The sequence below is a fragment of the Megalobrama amblycephala genome, linkage group LG23 (genome assembly GCF_018812025.1).
Source record: "Megalobrama amblycephala isolate DHTTF-2021 linkage group LG23, ASM1881202v1, whole genome shotgun sequence".
NCBI classification, from domain to species: Eukaryota; Metazoa; Chordata; class Actinopteri; order Cypriniformes; family Xenocyprididae; genus Megalobrama; species Megalobrama amblycephala.
Genome location: NC_063066.1, coordinates 17,734,254 through 17,756,081, shown reverse-complemented (window position 1 = coordinate 17,756,081; position 21,828 = coordinate 17,734,254). Strand labels below are relative to the sequence as shown.

General features: G+C 36.4%; 2 protein-coding genes across 2 annotated transcripts; one reads left to right on the top strand and one right to left on the bottom strand.

Annotated features, from left to right (window-relative positions):
• Nucleotides 1-469: 469 nt before the first annotated feature.
• Nucleotides 470-19,242, bottom strand: naa15a (N-alpha-acetyltransferase 15, NatA auxiliary subunit a). Its single transcript, XM_048175908.1, has 20 exons — nt 18,989-19,242; nt 15,376-15,460; nt 15,171-15,275; nt 11,960-12,117; nt 11,623-11,757; nt 11,338-11,491; nt 8,770-8,889; nt 8,590-8,685; nt 8,400-8,506; nt 8,231-8,303; nt 7,962-8,131; nt 7,641-7,793; nt 5,044-5,172; nt 4,650-4,863; nt 4,331-4,524; nt 4,138-4,246; nt 3,952-4,050; nt 3,732-3,875; nt 1,748-1,845; nt 470-1,652 (listed from the first exon to the last, which is right to left on the bottom strand). The coding sequence occupies exons 1-20, from the start codon at nt 19,040-19,042 to the stop codon at nt 1,446-1,448; spliced, it is 2,604 nt and encodes an 867-aa protein (XP_048031865.1). The 5' UTR covers nt 19,043-19,242; the 3' UTR covers nt 470-1,445.
• Nucleotides 19,243-19,854: 612 nt separating this feature from the next.
• Nucleotides 19,855-21,018, top strand: ndufc1 (NADH:ubiquinone oxidoreductase subunit C1). Its single transcript, XM_048175909.1, has 4 exons — nt 19,855-19,981; nt 20,546-20,649; nt 20,753-20,825; nt 20,913-21,018. Exons 1-3 carry the CDS (start codon nt 19,936-19,938, stop codon nt 20,810-20,812), a joined length of 210 nt encoding a protein of 69 aa, XP_048031866.1. The 5' UTR covers nt 19,855-19,935; the 3' UTR covers nt 20,813-20,825; nt 20,913-21,018.
• The last annotated feature ends 810 nt before the right edge of the window (nt 21,019-21,828 follow it).

Below are 21,828 nucleotides of genomic sequence, written 5' to 3'. Positions count from 1 at the left end.
CCTTTAATAAAGTCATAAAACTATGGTGAACATTTAGATTTTTCTAGTTAGGCCAAGTTCTATTTTACAGGTAAAATGACTGCAAAATATTTATAAAAATTAAAACTTTTTACTGGATAAAAATGATGATTTTTATAGATAAATCAAACAATGGGAAAAACCATGGGGTCTTTGAGTATTGTGGTGGATAACGGGGCCTGGAGTCAAAATGGCTGAGAACAATTGCTATAGAACATAAATCAAGGCTATAATTCATTTTAATATATTCAAAAAGGTCATCTTATTTCCAAATATCAAGTAAAAGTAATGCCTAAACGAGTAAAGTAAAAACATACTTGAAAGCACAAATTTAACTTTAGCAGCCCCTTCAAATTCTTGTGGTCTGTATTTTCTAAGATTTGAAACTGTTACATCTTAAAGTGTACAACCAAATGTGGAAATTAAAAACAAAAACAGAAGTGCATCACAGTAATGTTATTTTGTTTTATTTGTAACTGTGTGAGTGTCAAATGACGGGACATTTTCTCCAAATTCAGACAGTGGTATGTTTGATAGAGAGGGGGGAAAAAAACCATAAACAAAGGTTGAAACCAGCATAAGAGAACCCAAACAATGAGTGGGAGAAAAATAAAATAAGCCAAACAAACCCAAAAGAAACACAGTCACAGTAAAAGGTCCAACAGAAGCCACTGCCGCCTCTAAGACGTTCACTGAATAACCGAAACGCAGCAGAGGATGAAAGAGAAAAAAATAAAGAGATGCACGTCTGCCTCTCCTCGGCACTCCGGGTGACCTTCAAATCGACTCTGTTATCAACCTATTGGCCAAACATCATAAGTCTCCTCCCAATTGACATGGTAGGCTTCGACCGCTGGCTCCCCCTGGTGGCTGATCCTGGAACTGCTTTGTGCCCAGCAACAATGCCACATTAATTCACTGACACACACTCCCCCGACCCCCACCCCCCTCCCCAGGTGCCGTCATCTGCATCTAAAGGTCCGCCCCACAGGTTTGGCACACGACCACGCAAGTCAAACCAGGACCAAAAGTATTGTTCCTCCTCATATTATTCGGTTCTCTTTAATATTATTTCATATAAATTACTCTTAAAAACATGAGAAGCAAGATGCATGTGTCTGATAAACAGGAATTAGGTCCAATGAGTTCACTGTGACCGTCTTGATCAATATTTCTCTGTAATACCGTTTATTCTGTTCTAGCATAAGAGACGCCATTGGCCATATTAAAAAAACAAGATAGAAAGAAAGGAAAAAAAAGGAGTAAAACGGGTTTTTCCCCTATTGCTTGCTCGCTCCCGTGAGTAGATGCAAAGGCAGAAGGTAACTGTGGTCTCATTAGTGCAGTGGAGTCTCAACCTCTGTGGGGCGTCTGGTCTCAAATGCTGACGGCCATAAAACGGCCACCTTGCTCACTTCCTGAAATGCTCACATCTCATTAGGCATGTCCTCATGGTCACAGGGGGACAGGTCTCCGTTGGTGGTCACCGCAGAGTTGTCCTGGTAACCGGGGGGCATGAAGGCTACGGCGTAAGGATAGATACCATGGCAAGCCACCCGGTACGATTCCACAATTTTCTCCTGCTGTGAGCCCAGACTGCCATCCCTCAAGGCCTGGAGCACATCGGTGCATGTCTAATAGTCACACATACAAACATGAGAGATGTAGCCTCATTCGTTTCTTGTGAAATATCACCATATTTATAATGTTCTGTGTATAGCTGTTGTACCTGAATGGTTCTGCCTGTTAGGGACTCATTCAAAGAAGTAGCCAGCTCAGCAGCCATGGCCTCAGAGGAGGGGTCCAGAAAGACCATCATCTTAGCAGCTGCACACAAAATAGGCAGATTCTAAATGCACAGCTAAAAGAATTTAGTGGCATGCTAATGCTAAGAAGTTTCACAGCAACAAAGCAATAAAGTAGTCATTCATGAGCAAAAAGGTTATGCAAACGGACAGTAATGTGATTGTATGCGTTTCGTTTCATCACTCTATTATTTCATTTTTATTATTTTACTCAAATCAAGCATACATTTAATGACGTGCAATACCGTTCAATAGTCTGGGTTTGGTATGATTTGAAAGCAGCCTCTTCAAGACTGCAATTTGTTTGATAAAAAGTAAAAACGTAATATTCTGAAACATTATTACAATTTAAAATACAGCAGTCAACATTTGAAGTGGATCAAAACCTTTCAAAGTTGTGCTAAAACCTTCTTCCTAGGACAACTTTGATGAAGTTTTTTGATCCACTTCAAATGTTGACTACTGTAACTGGTTTCTATTTTTTAATATGTAATTTCCATGATGGCAAAGCTGAATTTTCAGCATTTCTCCAGTCTTCAATGGCAAATGATCCTTCAGAATCATTCTAAAATACTGATTAAGTGCTGAAAAATCAATGTTGAAAACTGTTGTGCTGCTTTATATTATTTTTTTAAAGATTATTTGATGAATAGAAAGTTCAAAAGAGCAGTATTTATTCAAAATAGTAATCTTTTGAAACATTTTAAATGCCTTTACGGTCACTTTTGATCATTTTAATGCATTCTTACTGAATACTATGAATTTCTTTCAAAAGACTGAAAATTAAAACAGACCCCAAACTTTAGAACGATAGTTCATACTTACAATTGTACTTGTAAAATAGGGGTTTACCTGGGTGGTAGATCATTCAGTGTTGTGGCTCCGAAACTGTAATTCTCTTCCACTAACTCTTCGTGACACCTCTACTTAATCCTCCTCCAAATCACAACTAAAAACCTGTATTTTCCTGCAGTATTTCCAGCCCTCCTCTCAGTGTTTTGCTGTTTAGTTACTGTGTATACACATGTGTGTACTGTATGATGCATGTATTTATGATTGATGCTGCGTTTATGTATTTATCTCCTTGTACAGTGACCTTGAGCTTGGGCACTTTATAAATAAAACTTATTATTAAAGCTGCACGATTAATCACAATTAACATGAAATCACGCTTAAAACGATTTGGCTGCGTTTATGAAATCGCAAAGGCTGTGATTATTTTTTTATGCGCAGCTTTTCAATGAAGCACGGCTCTGTGATCAGTAGTAAATGCTGCTCCATCTGAAACCACCGAGAGATTCAGTCGCTTAGAACGTGCATTTGAAGCAGCAACACGCGTTAAACATCTTTCCAAACGTGAGAAACATCCAACAAAAGACATTTAATAGCATGTTTTTATTCCAAACTCCATAACATCAGTTGAGTGTTTGAAAATGTCCTTCTGTGAGATTATATGGCTTCTTAATCAGAATAAGCCACACAGCATCAATGCTAATCGACATAGCAATTTAAGTATAAATATACTTATATTATTATGAAAATACCCGAGAAAGCTTGAAGAAATAACCATATATTGTCATAGTCGTGTTTTTATTAATCATGTTTAATCAAAGTGTTTCAATCTTCTGTTTATTTAGCTACAACGATAGTATGATGCCCATAGGGATTGTCTGGAATGTCGCATTATCGTACATTTGCGGGGCATATTTGGAGTTTCTGCACGAGAGCGCCCTCTGGCTTTCAGATGGAGCAGCATTTACAACTGATCACAGAGCCGTGCTTCACTGACAAGCTGCGCATAAAAAAAAAATGTTGGGATTTGCCAAATCCTGTGCAGTTTAATTTCGAATAACTGTGCAGCCCTACTTATGATTATTAAAAAAGTTCATTAACATCACAAGTGGGTACCTGCAACCCTGTGTGGTATTGAGTTTGCATGTTTGCTCAGGAAGTTCTTGTTGAAAGTCTTGGGGTCACTCTCGCCAAACAGTTTTGTGATCTCCTGCTTCAGAACAGTCTGCACTGCCCCCGGTATGTCCTTACTGTCCGACACTGCAAACAGACACAAATCTTAGTGTACTTGTGTGCTTTTGTTCTCTATGAGGAAAGTATGTGCACCTTTATGTACCTCCTTTGAAGAATCGCACAAAACACTGGTGGAGCCAAGGGTTATCGGGGTCCAATGAGTAAGCTCTCTTCACCGATTGCAACATCAAAAGATACTTCTCTACAAACATAAACACACATTATGAGTTTTAAATCAAAGAATCTGAAACAATATGAATCACTATGTTGAGTTCTTCGGTATGGCCACCTTTCCTGAGGTAGATCTCAAAGGCCAGCAGGTGCGTCTCTATTTTATTCTTTACTAAGTTCTTCAGAGGAGTCAGGAACTTAACCGCTTCTTCTAGAGGATTCTCAACCTACAGACAAAAACATGACACTGTGATGAACAAATCAAAATACTTTATCCTCTAAAGAACAAGTGGCTTTGTCGACATACACACCTTTGCCAGTTTTTCTGGAATGAGCTCCTCTTTAGGCCCTCCAATTTCCTCCTCATCCTCTTCCTTTTTCTTCTTTTGGTTCTTTAACTGTTTCTCTTTTTCAGCATTCTTCTTTTCCTCCTCTAGCTGGGCTTTCTTTTGGGCACGTCTCTGTTTGTTGCGCAATTTCTTCAGCTCCTTGTCTGTCAGGTTGGCTACAGAACAAACAATTGTTGAGAAAACAAAATTCACCTGACTTTTTTGTAAACTTTGTCCAAAAACCAAGGACGGGCCTCAGAGGTTTGAATGTGTTGAATTTGTTTAGTGTGCATGAAGGTACCGTTGTCGGCTTGCGATTCCTTGTTGTCATCAGAGAGCGGGTTATCGTGAAGGCTGAGGTAGATCTCGATGGCCGTACGTGCTGCTTTGAAGTAGAAAGGGTGCATACGCAACACATCCTCTAGTTTGAGCAAATCCACATAGGAGCGCAGAGTCATCTTCCGCATACAATATGTGTGGAAGTCAAACTGGTCATCCGTTATCTCCACAAAATGCTGTGAATGGCAAAAGATAAAAGTGTCAGGATATTTGAGACCATTCATTTTGAACTCTAAACCAGCTTTGGGCTAAACATACAGATTTAGCATAGAGGTATTCAACATGGCAGTTCACCAACTACAGATTTAAAGTTGAAATAAACATCTAATCAACGTGTCTAATGCCGTAGGACATACCCTCTCAATTTCATGGCACTTCTTTAGCGCATCTCCATATTTGTTCAAGGACTTGTAGGCCAGAGCACATTCAGTCTGGAACCACATGCACTGCATCTCATTCAGGTTCTCTACCGCAGAGGTTCCTTCCTGCAGGAAACAACAATGATCCGATACACTCAGATTGATGTTTTTGGTATGAGACAGATCACTCCTGGAAAAATATACTTGAGAAATTAAAAAGGACAATATGGAAGTTGTAAGGAAAGCAAGTCCCACCTATTAGTTACAAGTTCTAAGTGAATTATTAGATTTCACTGTAAAGTATGCATTAGCTTGACAAAACTGAAACAAGATTTTCTTTGGTGAAAGGGAAAAAAATGGTTGCTGCTTTAACATTACTGAAACAGTCTTTCAATGTTTCAATGTCTCTATTCAGATACACTGCAGTGCGAGCCAAGAAACAGTTGCCAAAATAACCTCCAACTGAATGGACTTGTCTTTCAAAGGGACTTCAAATATTAGTAACGTAACATACTTCCAGATTTTGTTTCTCTTATGCTCACCAAAGCTGCATTTAATCAAATATACAATAAAAACTTTAATACTGTGAAATATTAATATAATTTAAAATAACTTATCCATTTAAATACATTTTAAGAGGTTAGTTCACCCAAAAAATGAAAATTCTGTCATTAATTACTCAACTTCATGTCGTTCCACACCTGTAAGACATTCGTTCTTCTTCAAAACACAAATTAAGATATTTTTGATAAAATCTGATGGCTCAGTGAGGCATTGACAGCTAGTTAATTTCTACTTTAAATGCCCAGAAAGGTACTAAAAAACATATTTAAAACAGTTCATGTGACTACAGTGGTTCAACCTTAGCTTCATGAAGCTTTATGCTGCGTTCACACCAGACGTGACTTGCGCGAATAAAACGCGCTATTCGCACGTAGATGGACACTTGGACATATTGAGTTTACTCGCTTTATTCGCGCGTGAAAATCCCTTCACAACAGACGCAACGTCATGAGAGGGGCTCTCCCGCTCCTTTATGTGTCCCAGACTCTCCCACTTCTTTCTGCACACTTCCTCTGAATAAACACAACTTGTCAGTGGGGAAATAATTGTAAATTACAGCGAATAAGCTCAATTGGTCGTCTTTAGTTAGCTTGTAGTCTTAATATGTATGCATGTATGCATGTATGTATGTATGTATGTATGTATGTATATATATATATATATATACATACATACATATATATATATATATATACATACATATATACATACACACTAGGGCTGTCAAACGATTAATCGCGATTAATCGCATACAAAATAAAAGTTTGAGTTTGCATAATATATGTATGAGTACTGTGTGTAATTATTATGTATATATAAATACAAACAAATTAATGTATATAGTTAAGAGAAATATCTTATTTATGAACAAAATATTTTTATTTATATATAATATAAGTTATATAAAATATAAATAAATACATATACTTGTAAATATTTCTCAAATATATACATGAATGTGTTTGTATTTATATATACATAATAATTACACACAGTACTCACACATATATTAGGCAAACTCAAACTTTTATTTTGTATGCGATTAATCGCGATTAATCGTTTGACAGCCCTAATATACACACACACACATATACATATATATATACACACACACACACACACACACACACACATATATATATACATATATAGCTCCTGATTGGTTAACGCAGCGCGAATTTTCGCCAAAGTTCAGATTTTTCAACTTGCGCGTTAAACGCCAGAATCGCTCAATTCGCGCCGCTTCATTCACACCCCCTCATTCACGCGAATCGCGCCGCAGGATGTCTATTCGCGTCTTTGCATTGACTTAACATGTAAATCACTCGCGCTTAACGCTTCATTCGTGTCCGTTGTGAACGCACCATTACAAATCTTTTGTTTCAAATCAGTGGTTTGGAGCGTGAAAGTCACGTGATTTCAGTAAACAACATTTCGTTATGTTATAAGCGTTTCGAAATTTTAATGGTTTGCGTGACTTTGGCAGTTTGTTTTTTTGGCACAAAAAGTATTGTTGTCGCTTCATAACATTAAGGTTGAACCACTGTAGTCACATGAACTGTTTTAAATATGTCTTTAATAGCTTTCTGGGCGTTTGAAAGTATAAATTAACTTGCTGGCAATGGAGGCCACACTGAGCCACTGGATTTGATCAAAAATATCTTAATTTGTGTTCTGAAGATTAACAAAGGTCTTATGGGTGTAGAACGACATGAGGGCGAGTAATTAATGACAGAATTTTCATTTTTGGGTGAACTAACCCTTTAAAATGTAAATTATTCCAGTGAAGGCAACGCTGAATTTTCATGGAAATCATGATATTTCGTTTTTTGCATTCTTTGATTTTGAGAAGAACAGCATTATTTGAAATCAAAGTCTTTTGTAATATTCTAAATATCTTTACTGTCACTATCAATTTAAAGCATTCTTACTGAATAAAAGCATTTATTTCTTAAAATCTTACAGACCCCACATTTTTCAACGGTAGCGTATTGCAATAATTGGTGTCATTTGAGCTTAACCACACTAACCCGTGTGAACTTGGAACACATCTCTTCAGCCTCCTTGATAAGGCCAGCCTTCAGCAAATACTTGGCACACTTGGAGTTGATGAAGCGGTCAGCAGTGTCCAGAGCCTGGGCCTCATCCATCCATCGAGCAGCTTCACGGATATTACCTGCATGCTTTCAAGAGAACAAGAGAGAGATGGAAAATAAGTCACTCTCTCAAGTTCCGTTTAATGGGTCGGCCTTGGGAACATTTCGAAACACTTCTCAAACGTAAAGGTGGCATTTTGTTAACTCTTAATGCAAATTACCTCAATTTGTTTCATTGACTTGAGTGTGTTTTACCTTGTATATCTTTGCCTTGATGAGGAAGAGCTCTATGAGGGTGGGGGTGCTTTCAATGGCTGTGTTGATGTATTCAAGGGCCAGCGTCTGTTTGCCGATATGGTTGAAATGCTGGGCCAGGAAAAACTGAACCCACAGTAGAGTGGTGGGTGGCTCCGTTTTCCCGTCATCTACAAATTGAGCAACATGTCCACAGTGAGAAATTTGGCACCATCCACACCATTACTTCAACTGCCATCCATCAATATAATTTGTTTAAATGTACTCACCATTGTGGTTAAACATTTTACAGGTTCTTAAACTTTTTTCATAGCCCACAACTAACTCCTCAATTATCGCTACCTGCAAAAGACATGAAGATGTTACACAAAGGTGTATGTTCTTATTTGTTGAAGTGCAGACATTTCTACACATCTCTAAGTCAAATCGTCATCTCACCTTGTCTTTTTGGTGGTAGAGTGATTTGAGTGTGGTAAAGACAGGTGGGCATCCTTTGCTAAAGTTCATCCTCAGATAGCGATCCAAACACTCTCTAAACTTCTCACCTGCGAGAACCAAATGTGGTCATATACACAGACAATTTACGAGAGCATAACAGCCCTATTGATTTGACAAGACTGACACTGACCTGTGAGGAAGCTGAGAGGAAGTCTTCTTGGCACCAGGCCTTTAGGATACTTAATCCAGGCATCTTCATAGATTTTCTGCTTCTCCTCTGCACTCTCTGAAAGCAGAACAACATATAATATGGGCTAACAGAAATGAAAATCGGCCAAGATTTGCTGCATTTAGGATAATGAGTGTTTACTTGGTTTGAGTGCTTTCTCCAGCCCTTGATAGTAGCTCCAGTTCTCAGGGTTTCTCTCCAGCAGTCGGCGGTAAACCTCCGCAGCTTCACTAGCCCGGTCTAACTTCAGAAGCAGCTCTCCTAAACATACCAACACATTTTGCTTTAAAGAAACTGCAACAGCACATGATAAACGAGTTTCCAAATGACACACAAAGAGATGCACCATTATTAAAGAATTATTCCACTTTAAAATAAACTTTTCCTGATAATTTACTCACCCCCATGTCATCCAAGATGTTCATGTCTTTCTTTCTTCAGTTGAAAAGAAATTGAAGTTTTTGATGAAAACATTTCAGGATTATTCTCCTTATAGTAGACTTCAATGGGCACCAAACAGTTGAAGGTCAAAATTAGTTTCACTGCAGCTTCAAATTGTTCTACATGATGCCAGATGAGAAATAAGGGTCGTATCTAGTGAAACTATCGCTCATTTTCTGAAAAAAATTGAAAATTATATAAGTTTTAACCTTAAATGCTCATCTTGAACTAGCTCTCTTCTTCTTTTCTATTAGAATTCCAGCAGTGTAGACACTGCTAAGTGTATTACTGCCCTCCACAGGTCAAAGTTTGAACTAATTGTTATATACTATTGAACTAGCATATTGCATATAAATATTAGTTCAAGTTTGACCTGTGGAGGGCAGTAATACACTTAGCAGTGTCTACACTGCTGGAATTCAAATAGAGAAGAAGAGAGCTAGTTCAAGATGAGCATTTATGGTTAAAACTTATATAATTTTACATTTTTTTCCGAAAATGAGCAACGGTTTCACTAGATACGACCCTTATTTCTCATCTGGTATCGTGTTGAACAATTTGAAGCTGCAGTGAAACTAATTTTGACCTTCAACTGTTTGGTGCCCATTGAAGTTTACTATAAAAGGAGAAAAATCCTGGAATGTTTTCAATCAAAAAATTTAATTTCTTTTCGACTGAAGAAAGAAAGTCATGAACATCTTGGATGACATGGGGGTGAGTAAATTATTACTTTTAAACAGGAAAAGTTTATTTAAAAGTGGACTAATCCTTTAAAGTTCTAGCCAACAGTGGTAGCATACAGATTCAAATTAAAATGGAGTTGTTTTGTGTAAATAAATAAAAAATACACTACCAGGATCCATTAAATTGATCCAAATGGGCAGTGCAGATATTTATAATGTTACAAAAAAATTCTATCTAAAATAAATGCTTTGAACATTCTGCTCATCAAAGATTCTGTTTTCAACATTGATAACAATAAGAAATGTTTCTTGAGCATAGGGCTGGACGATTATGACCTAAAATCAAAACCTTGATTAATTGAACATCGATTATGATTAATGAACGATTATCTTGTTTCTAGGTTGTTGTTTTCTTTTGCCCTCATATTTCACTAACAAGGTTTATACTGTAAATATGCTTGACAATTAAAAGGTGGGATATTTTTTCCTAGTGAAAGAGTGATCTGACATAACAGCTCACTTTCAGCAGTTATTTTATCTATGGTTCGTAATATTTCTTACAGATTTCTGCTCACTGTAAATCAGATAAAGATAAATTAGCACAGTACCAGTAGGCTACGTACCAGGTGATACTGTCTCTCTATTAATTGTGAAGCTGTGGGTTGTAAATAGTTACTTCAAAAGTAGAAAAATATGCTATAATAACTTGAGTTTCTAAGCTATTTCAGTGATAAATCACAGGACAGCACTGACAAGTAGTTTCTGCTCAGTGCGCGCGATCTTCACGTTTTGTGCAGCTACTGTGAATGTTCATGCCACAATGCAGCTGCGCGAGCACGGTAGCTCGATATAATAATACACATCTGATCGTCTAAATCCCTTGAATGTCCAAACTGGCAAACCTTAAAACACATACAACTGACAAAGTTTAGTAAAGACGCAAAGCTCACATTAAAAAAACGAAATAACCGACATGGGAAAATTACGTCAGTTAGAGGTTCTGAATTTCGGTTTTGATTACTTTTCAATTAATCGTCAAGCCCTACTTGAGCATCAAATCAGCATATTAGCATGATTTCTGAAGGATCATGTGATACTGAAGACTGGAGTTCTGATTCTGAAAATTCAACTTTGCATCACGGGAATAAAAAATATTTTTAATTAAATTAAAATAGAAAAGCTTTATATTGTAGTAACATTTGACAATATTTCCATTTTTACCGTATTTTGATCAAATAAATGCAGCCTTGGTGAGCATTAGAGTCTTCTTTCAAAAACATCTGAAAAAAACTTACCAACCCAAAACTTTTCAACAGTAGTTAAACAACTAAATGAATAATTTAAATTCTATTAGTGAATTTAGGCATGACAACATTATATTGTGCATTAAAATATGAATATTTATTTTGATATTTGCTAAAAAAATAAAAGTGTTATTAAATTAGTGCAAAGTTGATGTAAAAAAAGGAAAAATGAGCATGCAGTTAAACATCCAATCAGCTGACAAAAAGAGAAACCCTCTAATATCAGCCAATAACTGACATTATTGAACTGAACATCCACTGACACATTGATAAAAACACACCTCTTGTCTCCTCTACAGCCAGTTTGTCACAGATCTGTTTTTCATAGTTGGTCAGGTGATCAAGGGCTTCTTTGATAAGCCCGGCCTCTCTCAACAGCTGGTTCTGATACAGCAAAAGCTCACTGTACTCATAATCCACTTTTTCGGGAGATGTCTGAAACACAATTATCCACGAACCTCAGTGGCATCCAAAAACAAACACTTGGTAGTATTCACTCCTAAGCTTTTTGCAAAAAATAAACTTGGTGTAGATGACATAACTTACAGAACGTGGTGAAAAAATACCTGCTGTGTTTTGCGGAACTCTTCCACAATCTTAGCCGCCATCTCATAATCTTCCAGAAGGTGGTACGCAATGGCATATCCAATCCAGGAGGCTCTTTGTGCCGGACGCAACTGCAGTAACTGGTACCTGGTCTCCTGTGAAAGAGAAATGAGAGAATTGAGAAATCTTTTAATGAGCATTTTTCTAATTTAATATAAACATTACAAATTATAATATCACCATAACAATTTGAGAGAAAAGATTACTTTGGAAAAAAAAAAAAAAAAAAAAAATCAACAGTATTTTAACTGGCTTTTTCCATGGAACATTGTAATTTCCTGACTCAAAATAACTTACCCTGTAACCTTCGAGGTCTCTCATTTGGATCTGCAGCAGTGAGAGATCTCTGAGGATCTGCAGATTGTCTTTGTCCCATTTAAGAGCATTCCTGTAGCACTTGATGGCCTCGTCATACTTCTTATCCGAGCGCTGAAGCAAACCATACACGTGCCAACCTGAAGAAGAGTTAAGGACAGGAAACAGCACTACGCCGAGGGCTGACTGATTTTGGGGGGTGAATATAAATATATATTTTTTTACATTTAAAAAATATATACATTTAAGAAAACTGTATGAAAAAAATACAATAAAACAGTGCCATGCTTTATTTTTTAACAGTGCATATTTATTTAATTAAATAGCAGCCTTTGCAATTTGATAATTGGACTAGGCCATATCACAATACTATCAAAATTTTGATTAAAGGTGCAGTATGTAGGATTTCTGTCCGCTAGAGGTCGCCAGAGGCCTATTCAAAACAAGGCGTAACTTGATGACGCGAAGTTTGAGCGTGGAATCTTGGGATGTGGTCTTCACTTCAACGGACCGTGCAAAAGAACAGGGATAGGACTCGGGAAGAAATCATGTTCATGGATGTGATTATTAACGTTACTGTAGTATGAAGCAGAGTAGGACTGAGTGTTGTGGGAGCTGAACGAGGCTGCTGGAGTGATTGCGCAAAATACGCCTCATGAGCAGCAGATCTTTTATTATGCCACAGTCGCCGGCGCTGCTTCCACTTTTCCGGTCATGAGTATGAGGTACCACAGCACTGTTTATCATATTAGATACATTTGAGAGTAGGGCTGGGCGATGTATCGAATGCTTTTGTCACGCGCATTTCTTCAGTAAAGCCGGTTCCCTGATTACCGCTAAATCGCCATCACCTGATGAAAACCACATTTGAAAGCAGGTGATGGCGATTTAGCGGTAATCAGGGAACCGGCTTTACTGAAGAAATTCGGAAGAAAAGCATTCGATACATCGCCCAGCCCTATTTGAGAGTGTTGAATATGATGTTATAATGTTACTCTGTGCGTTCGCTCAGCGGCTGCTGTGAGACACTGTTGCACACTGCAGTAAGACAGATCGATTTTAGAATATCATATTAAATATTGGATGGCTTGTGTTGATAAATGGCATGAAATTCATTTTAAAACTTATTGTATGATGGAGAAAATTCTGTATTACTGTTACTAAAAATAAAGCTGCATCTGATTATGCTATGTTAGCTACTTCACAAAATATTACTCGTATAAAATCAAAAAAATTAGATTTAAACAGTAAGACTAAACATGTTTAGCTATATAAACAATTAGTTTTCTGTCTATAAATATCAAAACAGTTGTTCCCTTGTCTATTAAAACGTGTAATATATTAAAGCGTCTTTGGTGTTTCCATGGTTTCTACAAAATAAAACCGGAAACCAAGGCAGACCGAGGGTAACGCGGGTATGACACAGTTGATAGGCGACTCCTCACACGTCCCGGAGCCTTGGTTAAAATTGCAATTTTCTCACAATTTACAAATAGTTGGAAACATTTAGGATATTGTAAGTACTCAAGTGAACAAAATATATAACACTGACCTAGTGGTTTTTGGATATTTTTCTGCAAAAATCCTACATATTGCACCTTTAATCTGCACCTATTCTTTAAAGTCACCATGACAGGGTTCATGCAGGTTTCAGTAAGTCAAATTTAAGACCTTTTTAAGACATTTTAAGACCATAAAGATTGAAATTTAAGACCTACACGACGCATTACCAAAAAATATTCAAATCAAAGAAATTCTGAAAAAATCATTTTATTTCAATGAATTCAGTCATTGCAGCCGTCCACCCCTTTTCCCCACCCCTCTAGGGGTCAGCCAGCTGTTTTCTCGTTGTTTTTGTTTTCCGTTTATATATATATATATATATATATATATATATACACAAATACAGAATCTGAATTAAAATGTGTTTGATTTAAGCCTACATTTCAAAATTTTGTGTCATAAAATTATATCGCGCATACAGCTCAACTAACGCGATCGTTATAAAGGTGTTTAAACAACAATACACTTCCACTTGCATGTATTTGACAATCGGAATATCAGATATTTCATGCCATAGCTAACACATTTGTGAATATTCTAAATAAAAAAGGAAAAATGACATAAAAGCAGATCATCATTCATTCAGCGCTGTTGCTGCTGCGGTGTGTCACGTGACAAGTAATGACACGTCACCATGGAAACCATAAAATAACGGTCGCCTATAGGCCTACACTACACACCGCTTGTAACCAACAGCAGAAATCGCTGTGATCTAGCCATGTCTCGTTGAAAGTACACTTTCCCGTAGCCGAACTTTAACAAACTCTGAGGAGACGCAGACGTATCTCGCGGGCAGGTAAGTTATTGCATTTATCACGGGATTTGTAGTTTTATCAACGCGTATACCAACACCAATATACCCCAGAAAGAACTACGACTCGCTACTTTTTTGCTACTTTGTAATAACTTTCAGCAGGTAGCATTTCTGGAAATGGGTTAAAAAATTTTTTAGACCTGACTAAATGAAATTTAAGACCTCGGATGAAAATCTGGCCGTTTTTAAGACTTTTTAAGGCCTTAAATTTAAAGTTCAGAATTTTAGACTTTTTAAGACTTTTTAAGACCCCGCGGGAACCCTGCATGAAATCAAAATTAGCAATTTTTATTTTATTTTTTTTATTTACAGAATTTATTATAAATGATTTATCTGTGCACATCATTTTTTCAATTCATGTGACCTCATGGTTTTCAAAATAACTTCCCCTTCCTATTGCAAGTACTCTTTTCTCTTCTCTGATGACGTGTTCACTGGCGCGAGGGCGGGACAACCTGTCACTCACATGAGATCACAACAATAACAAACCACAACCATCCAATCAATTCCAAATGGACAAAATCAAGTCCCACCCTACATTTTTTTTGTTCAAGAAACTGTTTAACTTGGTATACATCACAATAGGGAAGGAAAAGCCTATCCCAATTTTCATTTCATGCTGACTTTAAATTACGCTGTAGGACAATCGGTGTCGTACAGTTGCCAGGCACCTGAGATTAAGAGTCACAAAGAACCTCAAACTGGGTTTCATTCATTAGTAGTTGCGTACAAGTTCATACGTGCACAAAAATTACTAATACTTCTTTTGACAATGCTTTCCATGAATCTACTGACTGTAGGAAAAGTTAAGGATACAGACATGACTCTTCAGATCGTTTCGTAAACCTCGCCGCACTAGATCATACGCCTCCTCCTTTCGACCCAAGCAGTTCAGAGTCAGTCCCTTCATTGCGAGGGTCTCTGAAGGATGGGGGGGGAAAAGATGATTATGTGCTCAACAAATTTAATTAGTCAAAATGATGAAAATAATTAAGTAATTAATGTCAGAGAACGGTCTTACCTCCGTGTTCGGCGAACTTCGAGTTGGACAGGATCTGTTTGCAAAACTTGAGGCCATTTCTGTACTGCTTGTGTTCGTAGCATCTCTGCAAGACATAAAACGAGAAAAGCATGCTCACTAAAATCACTTTCACTGTGTATAATAGACAAAATGAAAGTACGGTAAAGGTGTGTGGTTAGAGATGTACAGCTTCTGAACACATCAAACCAGAAACATCAAACCAAAACATCACCAAAAGTAGGTGAGACGCATAACCAGTGCAACTACAAAATCAGCACAGTGAGTGTATGATAAAAATGTAAATCACCTTGGCACTCTGTAGAAGACGACATAAGAGAACACAAAGGTTAAAAGAATTCATGAACTCCTGCAAAGACACGTGCTGGATAATCAAGATATCAATGTCAGGAAAAAATCTGAGACGTTTGCCTCAAAGATCTGCTGCTTACTGGTGTAACTCTTATTAAAGTACTTTACAATGCAGGGTGGGTTCCTACACATTTTCCATTTCAAAATTCCATACTTTTCCAGACATCCAAATGATTTTTCAGACAATATTTAACATAAATGGATCATATATTATTTTTGGTAATAGTATAGTCATAATTAAATATTTTTATTTTCTGTTTTGTGATTATTTTTGTGGTTTTCTGATAAGAAGAAACCTAAAACACTTTATAACCTGCATATATTTACCTCTGACACATCACTTACTGTACTGTAAATATGGTCTGATGTTGCATGATCACCAAACTGCAAAGCACAGTCTGATTTAGACGATCGCTTGCTACCTTTTGCTAGTTTGAACGCACATTCATTTAGTGAAGTTCAAAAGAGACTCTCTTACAGTTAAGAATTCATTCAGTCGTGTTTGACAATTAAACAATCACTAAATAATTTCATGATTCGATTTTATTTTGAAGCTTGCGATTCAAGACAATTCCAATTTTGGGGTATGTATCAGGTACAGTACAGGGCAAGTTTTCTCAAAGAAAAAAAAAATTCTCAACTAATGTTGTAAACTATTCAGGGAACCCCATTTGGTACATTACTATAATATTAAAAGGTTAGAATCAACTGACTTGTCTAGGCTACTTACATTTAAATTATACATAAAAGGAGTTATATAAATGTAATAATTATAAAAAGTTTGATTATGTGAGTATTTTCATTATTTTATGCATGGTTATGTTTCTACTCATTTTTTGAAATATAAATATTTAAATAGTGTCTGTCATGAAAGGGATTTATTCAAACATTAAATATTGAAGAACATGTTAAGTAAAAATTGAATGAGTATACAAGATGGTGCATTTATTTAGCTAAATGCTCCTCTCTAGAGTTCATTTTTCTAGCTGACTAACAAGTTTATGGTCATTAAATGGCAACATTTCATGATATTGTTTACAAGCTGTTTTACTGACGTTGTTCTGTGGTTAAACACTGATTGAGTGATTACATGTGACGTGATACGGGTTTCGGTAAGTTGTACTGTATCTTTCAACATGGCTTCTAATGTTCGCTAATATTTATTTCGTGTTGTAACTAGTACTCTTGAACTAAGGTGCTACAACAATCCATCACACAACATTAAAGAGCGCCAAAACAATATTTATTGCTTGAATTTTGTAATAAAATGGACAGAATTTGAAAGCTGAGGCTTATTGTGATTTATTGGATAGGAGGTGCGCTACAAAGTTTGTTTATTCATCAAGTGAAAACAGCATAGACTAATAGATTGATTCTTGGGATTTAAGAATTGATATCAGTTCATAAAAATGAGAACTCTTTTTTTTTTTTTTTTTTTTTTTTTTTTTTTTTAGAAATGTTTAATTTTATACTTAGAAAACTGAATAGGGGCAATAGTCTGGAAACAAATATTTTTCTGTACTTATCCAGACCTGGAAATTAATCAAATCAAATTACATACTTTTCCAAACAGCATAGGAACCCTGACAATGCTACTAAAATGCCTGTGGCAGGCTCCGAAAAAAAGGCTATGATTGTGAGATGTTGATTAAAAACGGATTCCAATCTACTTTGGTCACCACAACAGTTTTGACATCGCAGGAAAGCTGTCTGCCAAATATCGACTTAACAGTATCGTGAAGGAATGTCCTTCTAACATTAGCATGTTTAATGGACTGACCTCATTAGGCACTGCTGTTTGCAAGGTTATCATGACTAAAAGTAATGTGTGAGTTGGAAAAAAATAAAAATCACAAAAAGGACTTCTAGCAATTCAACCTCCAGCCCTCTGCCAGAAGAGAAACAGATGTCAGAAAACACAAATAAACCAACGTCAGATGACTTAAAATGTCTAACTTTGCATTCTGGAACAAGGAAAATCAGTAAAAACAACTACTTGGGGCTGTTTCTCAACTGGTCATTATTAATACACATTACTAAGAGCAATGACTGGGCAAGTAGCGGTTGAGTCACTATGACCTAAAAACAACTTCCAAAAAAGCACAAATAATTTCATAAGAACAAAAGTGCATCATTTGGACTGGGTGTATGAAACGATTTCCAATTGTTCTCTATCAGGGCAGTCATATTATTGGCTATGTCTAACTGTCTAGGTAGACAGCTCAATAGGTTTTGAGACACAGCTAGTCTCCCAGAAAACATTCTCTTTTGGTTTCTGTGTGAACCATATTAAAGACCTGTGAAATCACAAGGTTTTATAGCTTTTAGCCAAAGAGCGTCAGCTTTGAGGCCATCTATATGCTAGTGCACTCTTATAAATACCAAAAAAATTTATACCAAAGCTTATTTATAAATAAACAAATTAAAATAAATTAAACTTAATTTTTGCAGGCACTTGATATCAAATACACTCATCTTGCATTGAGTTTAACCAAAATCTATCTAGAATGAGAATGTCCCACTCCCTAATATCACCACCAAACATGATTCATGTTTTTTTTTTTAAGTTAATGTTCATGTTTGATTTGTCCAGTTAGCATCTGACAGCAGTTTTTGAGGCGTGGTGTTCAGGTACTAATAAAAGTGTCAATGCACAATAATGGTGCATTTGAAGACATGTTTTTTTCCAATAAAGCTTGCGTAACAATTCTGTACCCACTAAAGTAACTACTGCAATACTGCCTTAATATGTTTCCAGCACTGCTGTTATTTTTGCGGTTGGTGTTGCTTTAAATGGATTAACTTTCATCTGTTAACGTATACGGTGACTAATCGATTCAATCCCGCGTTTTAACATGATTTAGAGCACGAAACACTCAAACACCACACGTTGTTATTGGTACAGCTTTATAAAGAGACTTTATAGCACTGTTTAATGGTTATTCCGGCCATACAGTTATCAAATCACAGATCTTTTGCGCTAACGTGCTAAGGCAGTTAGCTGCAGTGTGTCAGGCAAGTTCATCTGCTCTCAAAGTGCGTGAATGTGCAAGAGCTAATAGCCATGTTACGACTATTAAAGCAATGCCAACGCTCTCTCTTAGCATGCAAAATACTCTTAGGAGGTTTCTCGTGAGGTCAGCAGAGAGAGATCCTGGCTAAAATAGGAAGGCGACTGATACACGCTTCCTTTCTATTATTAACAATCCAACGTTCGTTTGCAGATACATTTCCCCCAACTTACCAATATTCTCTTAAAGAGAGCGTTCTCCTTCGGCGGCAGAGTTATCGAAGGCATGCTGCTTCTGTTTGAGTGTTGATCAACCGTGACTTTGTTCTAATCATGAATCGGAATCCGCGATCCTCTGGCCGGATTGTCTGCTGTATCGTAAAAGCCCCCCGAACTTCGCTGTCTGGGGCTCCTCGACTTCACGTGGTGACAGCAGGCCCCCCTTCAGAACCAAAATGGCGACGCTGCTTCTCCCCGGGTCAAACGGAGAACTGCGCATGCGCTGGGTGTGCAGCATTTCCGAGGCGGGGATGAAAGGTTTTTTATTTAGTATATTATAAATTAATATATATAATTATAGGAAATAAATACATAAAGTGTAAGAGTGCATCTTAGTGACTTTATTATATTTACAATTATAATTACAATTAAATACACGGCCAAGCACAAATATTTATGACTCTTATGCAGTATGCATTGTAGTCACGAGATGGCAATATTATCATGGTAGTATGTTATTGTGTTTGACGCCATACCTCAGCAAATTATACATTTTGTAAGAGCTTGTGGAAGTGGTGTTTCTAAAACAATATCTTAAAGACTGCATGTTGAGTTATTTATATTATTAAACACAATTGCAGTTAAAACAACAATTTTTTTTATATTGTACAACTTTTTTTATTGTTCTGGGAAAATGTCACAATACACACAAATAAATGGTCAAGGTCCAAGCCAAATGTCACTTACAGAGAAGACTTATATAAATTATATATTATATATAAATTGGTATATATTGTATACTTTGTTATAAGCACAAAACACAGTATAGAGTTGAGTGAGTCATAAAGTGTGTTTCATTCGTGATCGATTACTCTATGCGCCGCTAGGTCAGCCCAGTCTAGGAGGCAGGAAAGACAATAGAGCACAGATCCAATTTTGTGTGGAAGAGAAACGCTTTCAAAATGCTTCTCGGCCGGTTATTGTTGCGGACTTCAACTGTCAATAAGAGTGAGTATGGCAATGCAAATTATATCTGGCGTACATTATAGTCCCAGTACAATTCCTTGGTAAATTTGTTTATTCGCCCTATCTTAGCAAAGTAGTATGGCCTGACCTTTCTTAGCTTAGCAAGGCTAGCAACACAGCAGCCAATGCATTAGTTACATCACACGTCTGATGTATTATATACATTTAATATATCTATTTTAACATTTTAAAATAAAATGTCCGTATTTATAGTGTCCATATATATGTGCAGTCTAGTATGCTGTAATGATATGACCATTTTCAGGTGTTCGTGAATTACAAGCAAAGGACAATGAAAAAAATGTTTATTGTTTTTTATCAATAATCTTATTAACTCTTATATTACATTAATACATGTTACATTTAACAAAATGGAAAAATTTGGAAAGTTGGTTGAATGTCAATCAGTGTTGCTGCTTTTTGTTTAATATGTCAGTTCATATACAAACTATCAACTTACATATAACAGGTACCAAAACTGTCAAAAAACAGGCATTGTGTTAAATATAAATTGTTTTGATGATTGCTTTCCTCTCTTTTTTTCAGTGGTTAGTAGAAATAATTATACAGCATTCAAATCTGATCCCTCCAAGCCAAACATGCTGAGAGTAGGACTGGCATTTGGAAGTACAGCTGTCTTGTGGGCTCTGGTAACTCCATTTAAATGATTTCTCATATACAAAACTTAACAAAATCATAACAAACTTACACCTGCTTTTAAGTTTCCTAAACACCCTCTCTGTTCCCCAACAGCTGTTCAAACAACACAGCACTGATGTGCATGAGTACAAAACAAGGAATGGGTTAGAGTAATTCACAAGGCCATGTAAGTAAAAACCATTACCATTTTATCATGCAGTTTCAGACTGGAAACAGTACATTTATGCTAATTTTTTTTTGTTTTGTTTTTTAGGACATTGATTGCTCTACGCTTTGTGGATCTTCTGTTTTTCATGTTTCAATGTTCCTCTGCTATGAAAAGATGTACAATAATGTTAAATAAAGTTGTGTATATATAACTTGCCTCTAGTCACTCTCTCCTAGCTCCAGCGAACATGAGTTGTAAAGATATAAATATTATATTAAATATATATGGCTTGCCTTTTTTCCCTTCATTTCATTGTTGAACATTGTCTGTCCTAATTAGGTAAATACCATTGACAGTTTATACAGGATGGGACTTTTGAAGACAGCATTTAGAGTCATTAAACCAGTGACACCCCAAAATTCAATTTGCAAGATTGTATGGAGTCAATTAGATTAATGTGGTCAGGAGAAGCAAGATGACATGGACACAAAACAGTATGTTAGGTGTAATGGTAAATCTGTCAGTGGCTGCTCCTGCCAGCCAGCTGAAGATTGAACCCCTACTGGAATTTATTATAGCATATTAATCAATAGGCCACAGAGCTTTGGACAGTGTCTTGTTTTACTCACTGCAGCTTTTCAACACAGCAAAGCACACTTTGTACTAAAAACATACTATTAAACAGAATAGTATATTAAACTAGATTAAAAAAGTTTGTACATAAACTTTAAGTTGGCTTGGAAAAGCCTAGTTAATATGTTTGAAGTAGTTTTAAAAGCCTGATATTTGAAGGTTTTCAGTTTGAAATAGTTTGTTTTAGTTTAGTAGGTTTTGATAGATAGATAGATAGATAGATAGATAGATAGATAGATAGATAGATAGATAGATAGATAGATACCTAGCAGTGGTGTTTTGAAATGAGGAGGTGCAATTTTTTTATGAATCAATGTAAATTCATGCATTACTCTTAACGCTGACACATCTTCCTTGTTAAATGAACATTACTTTACATCAAAAAAGA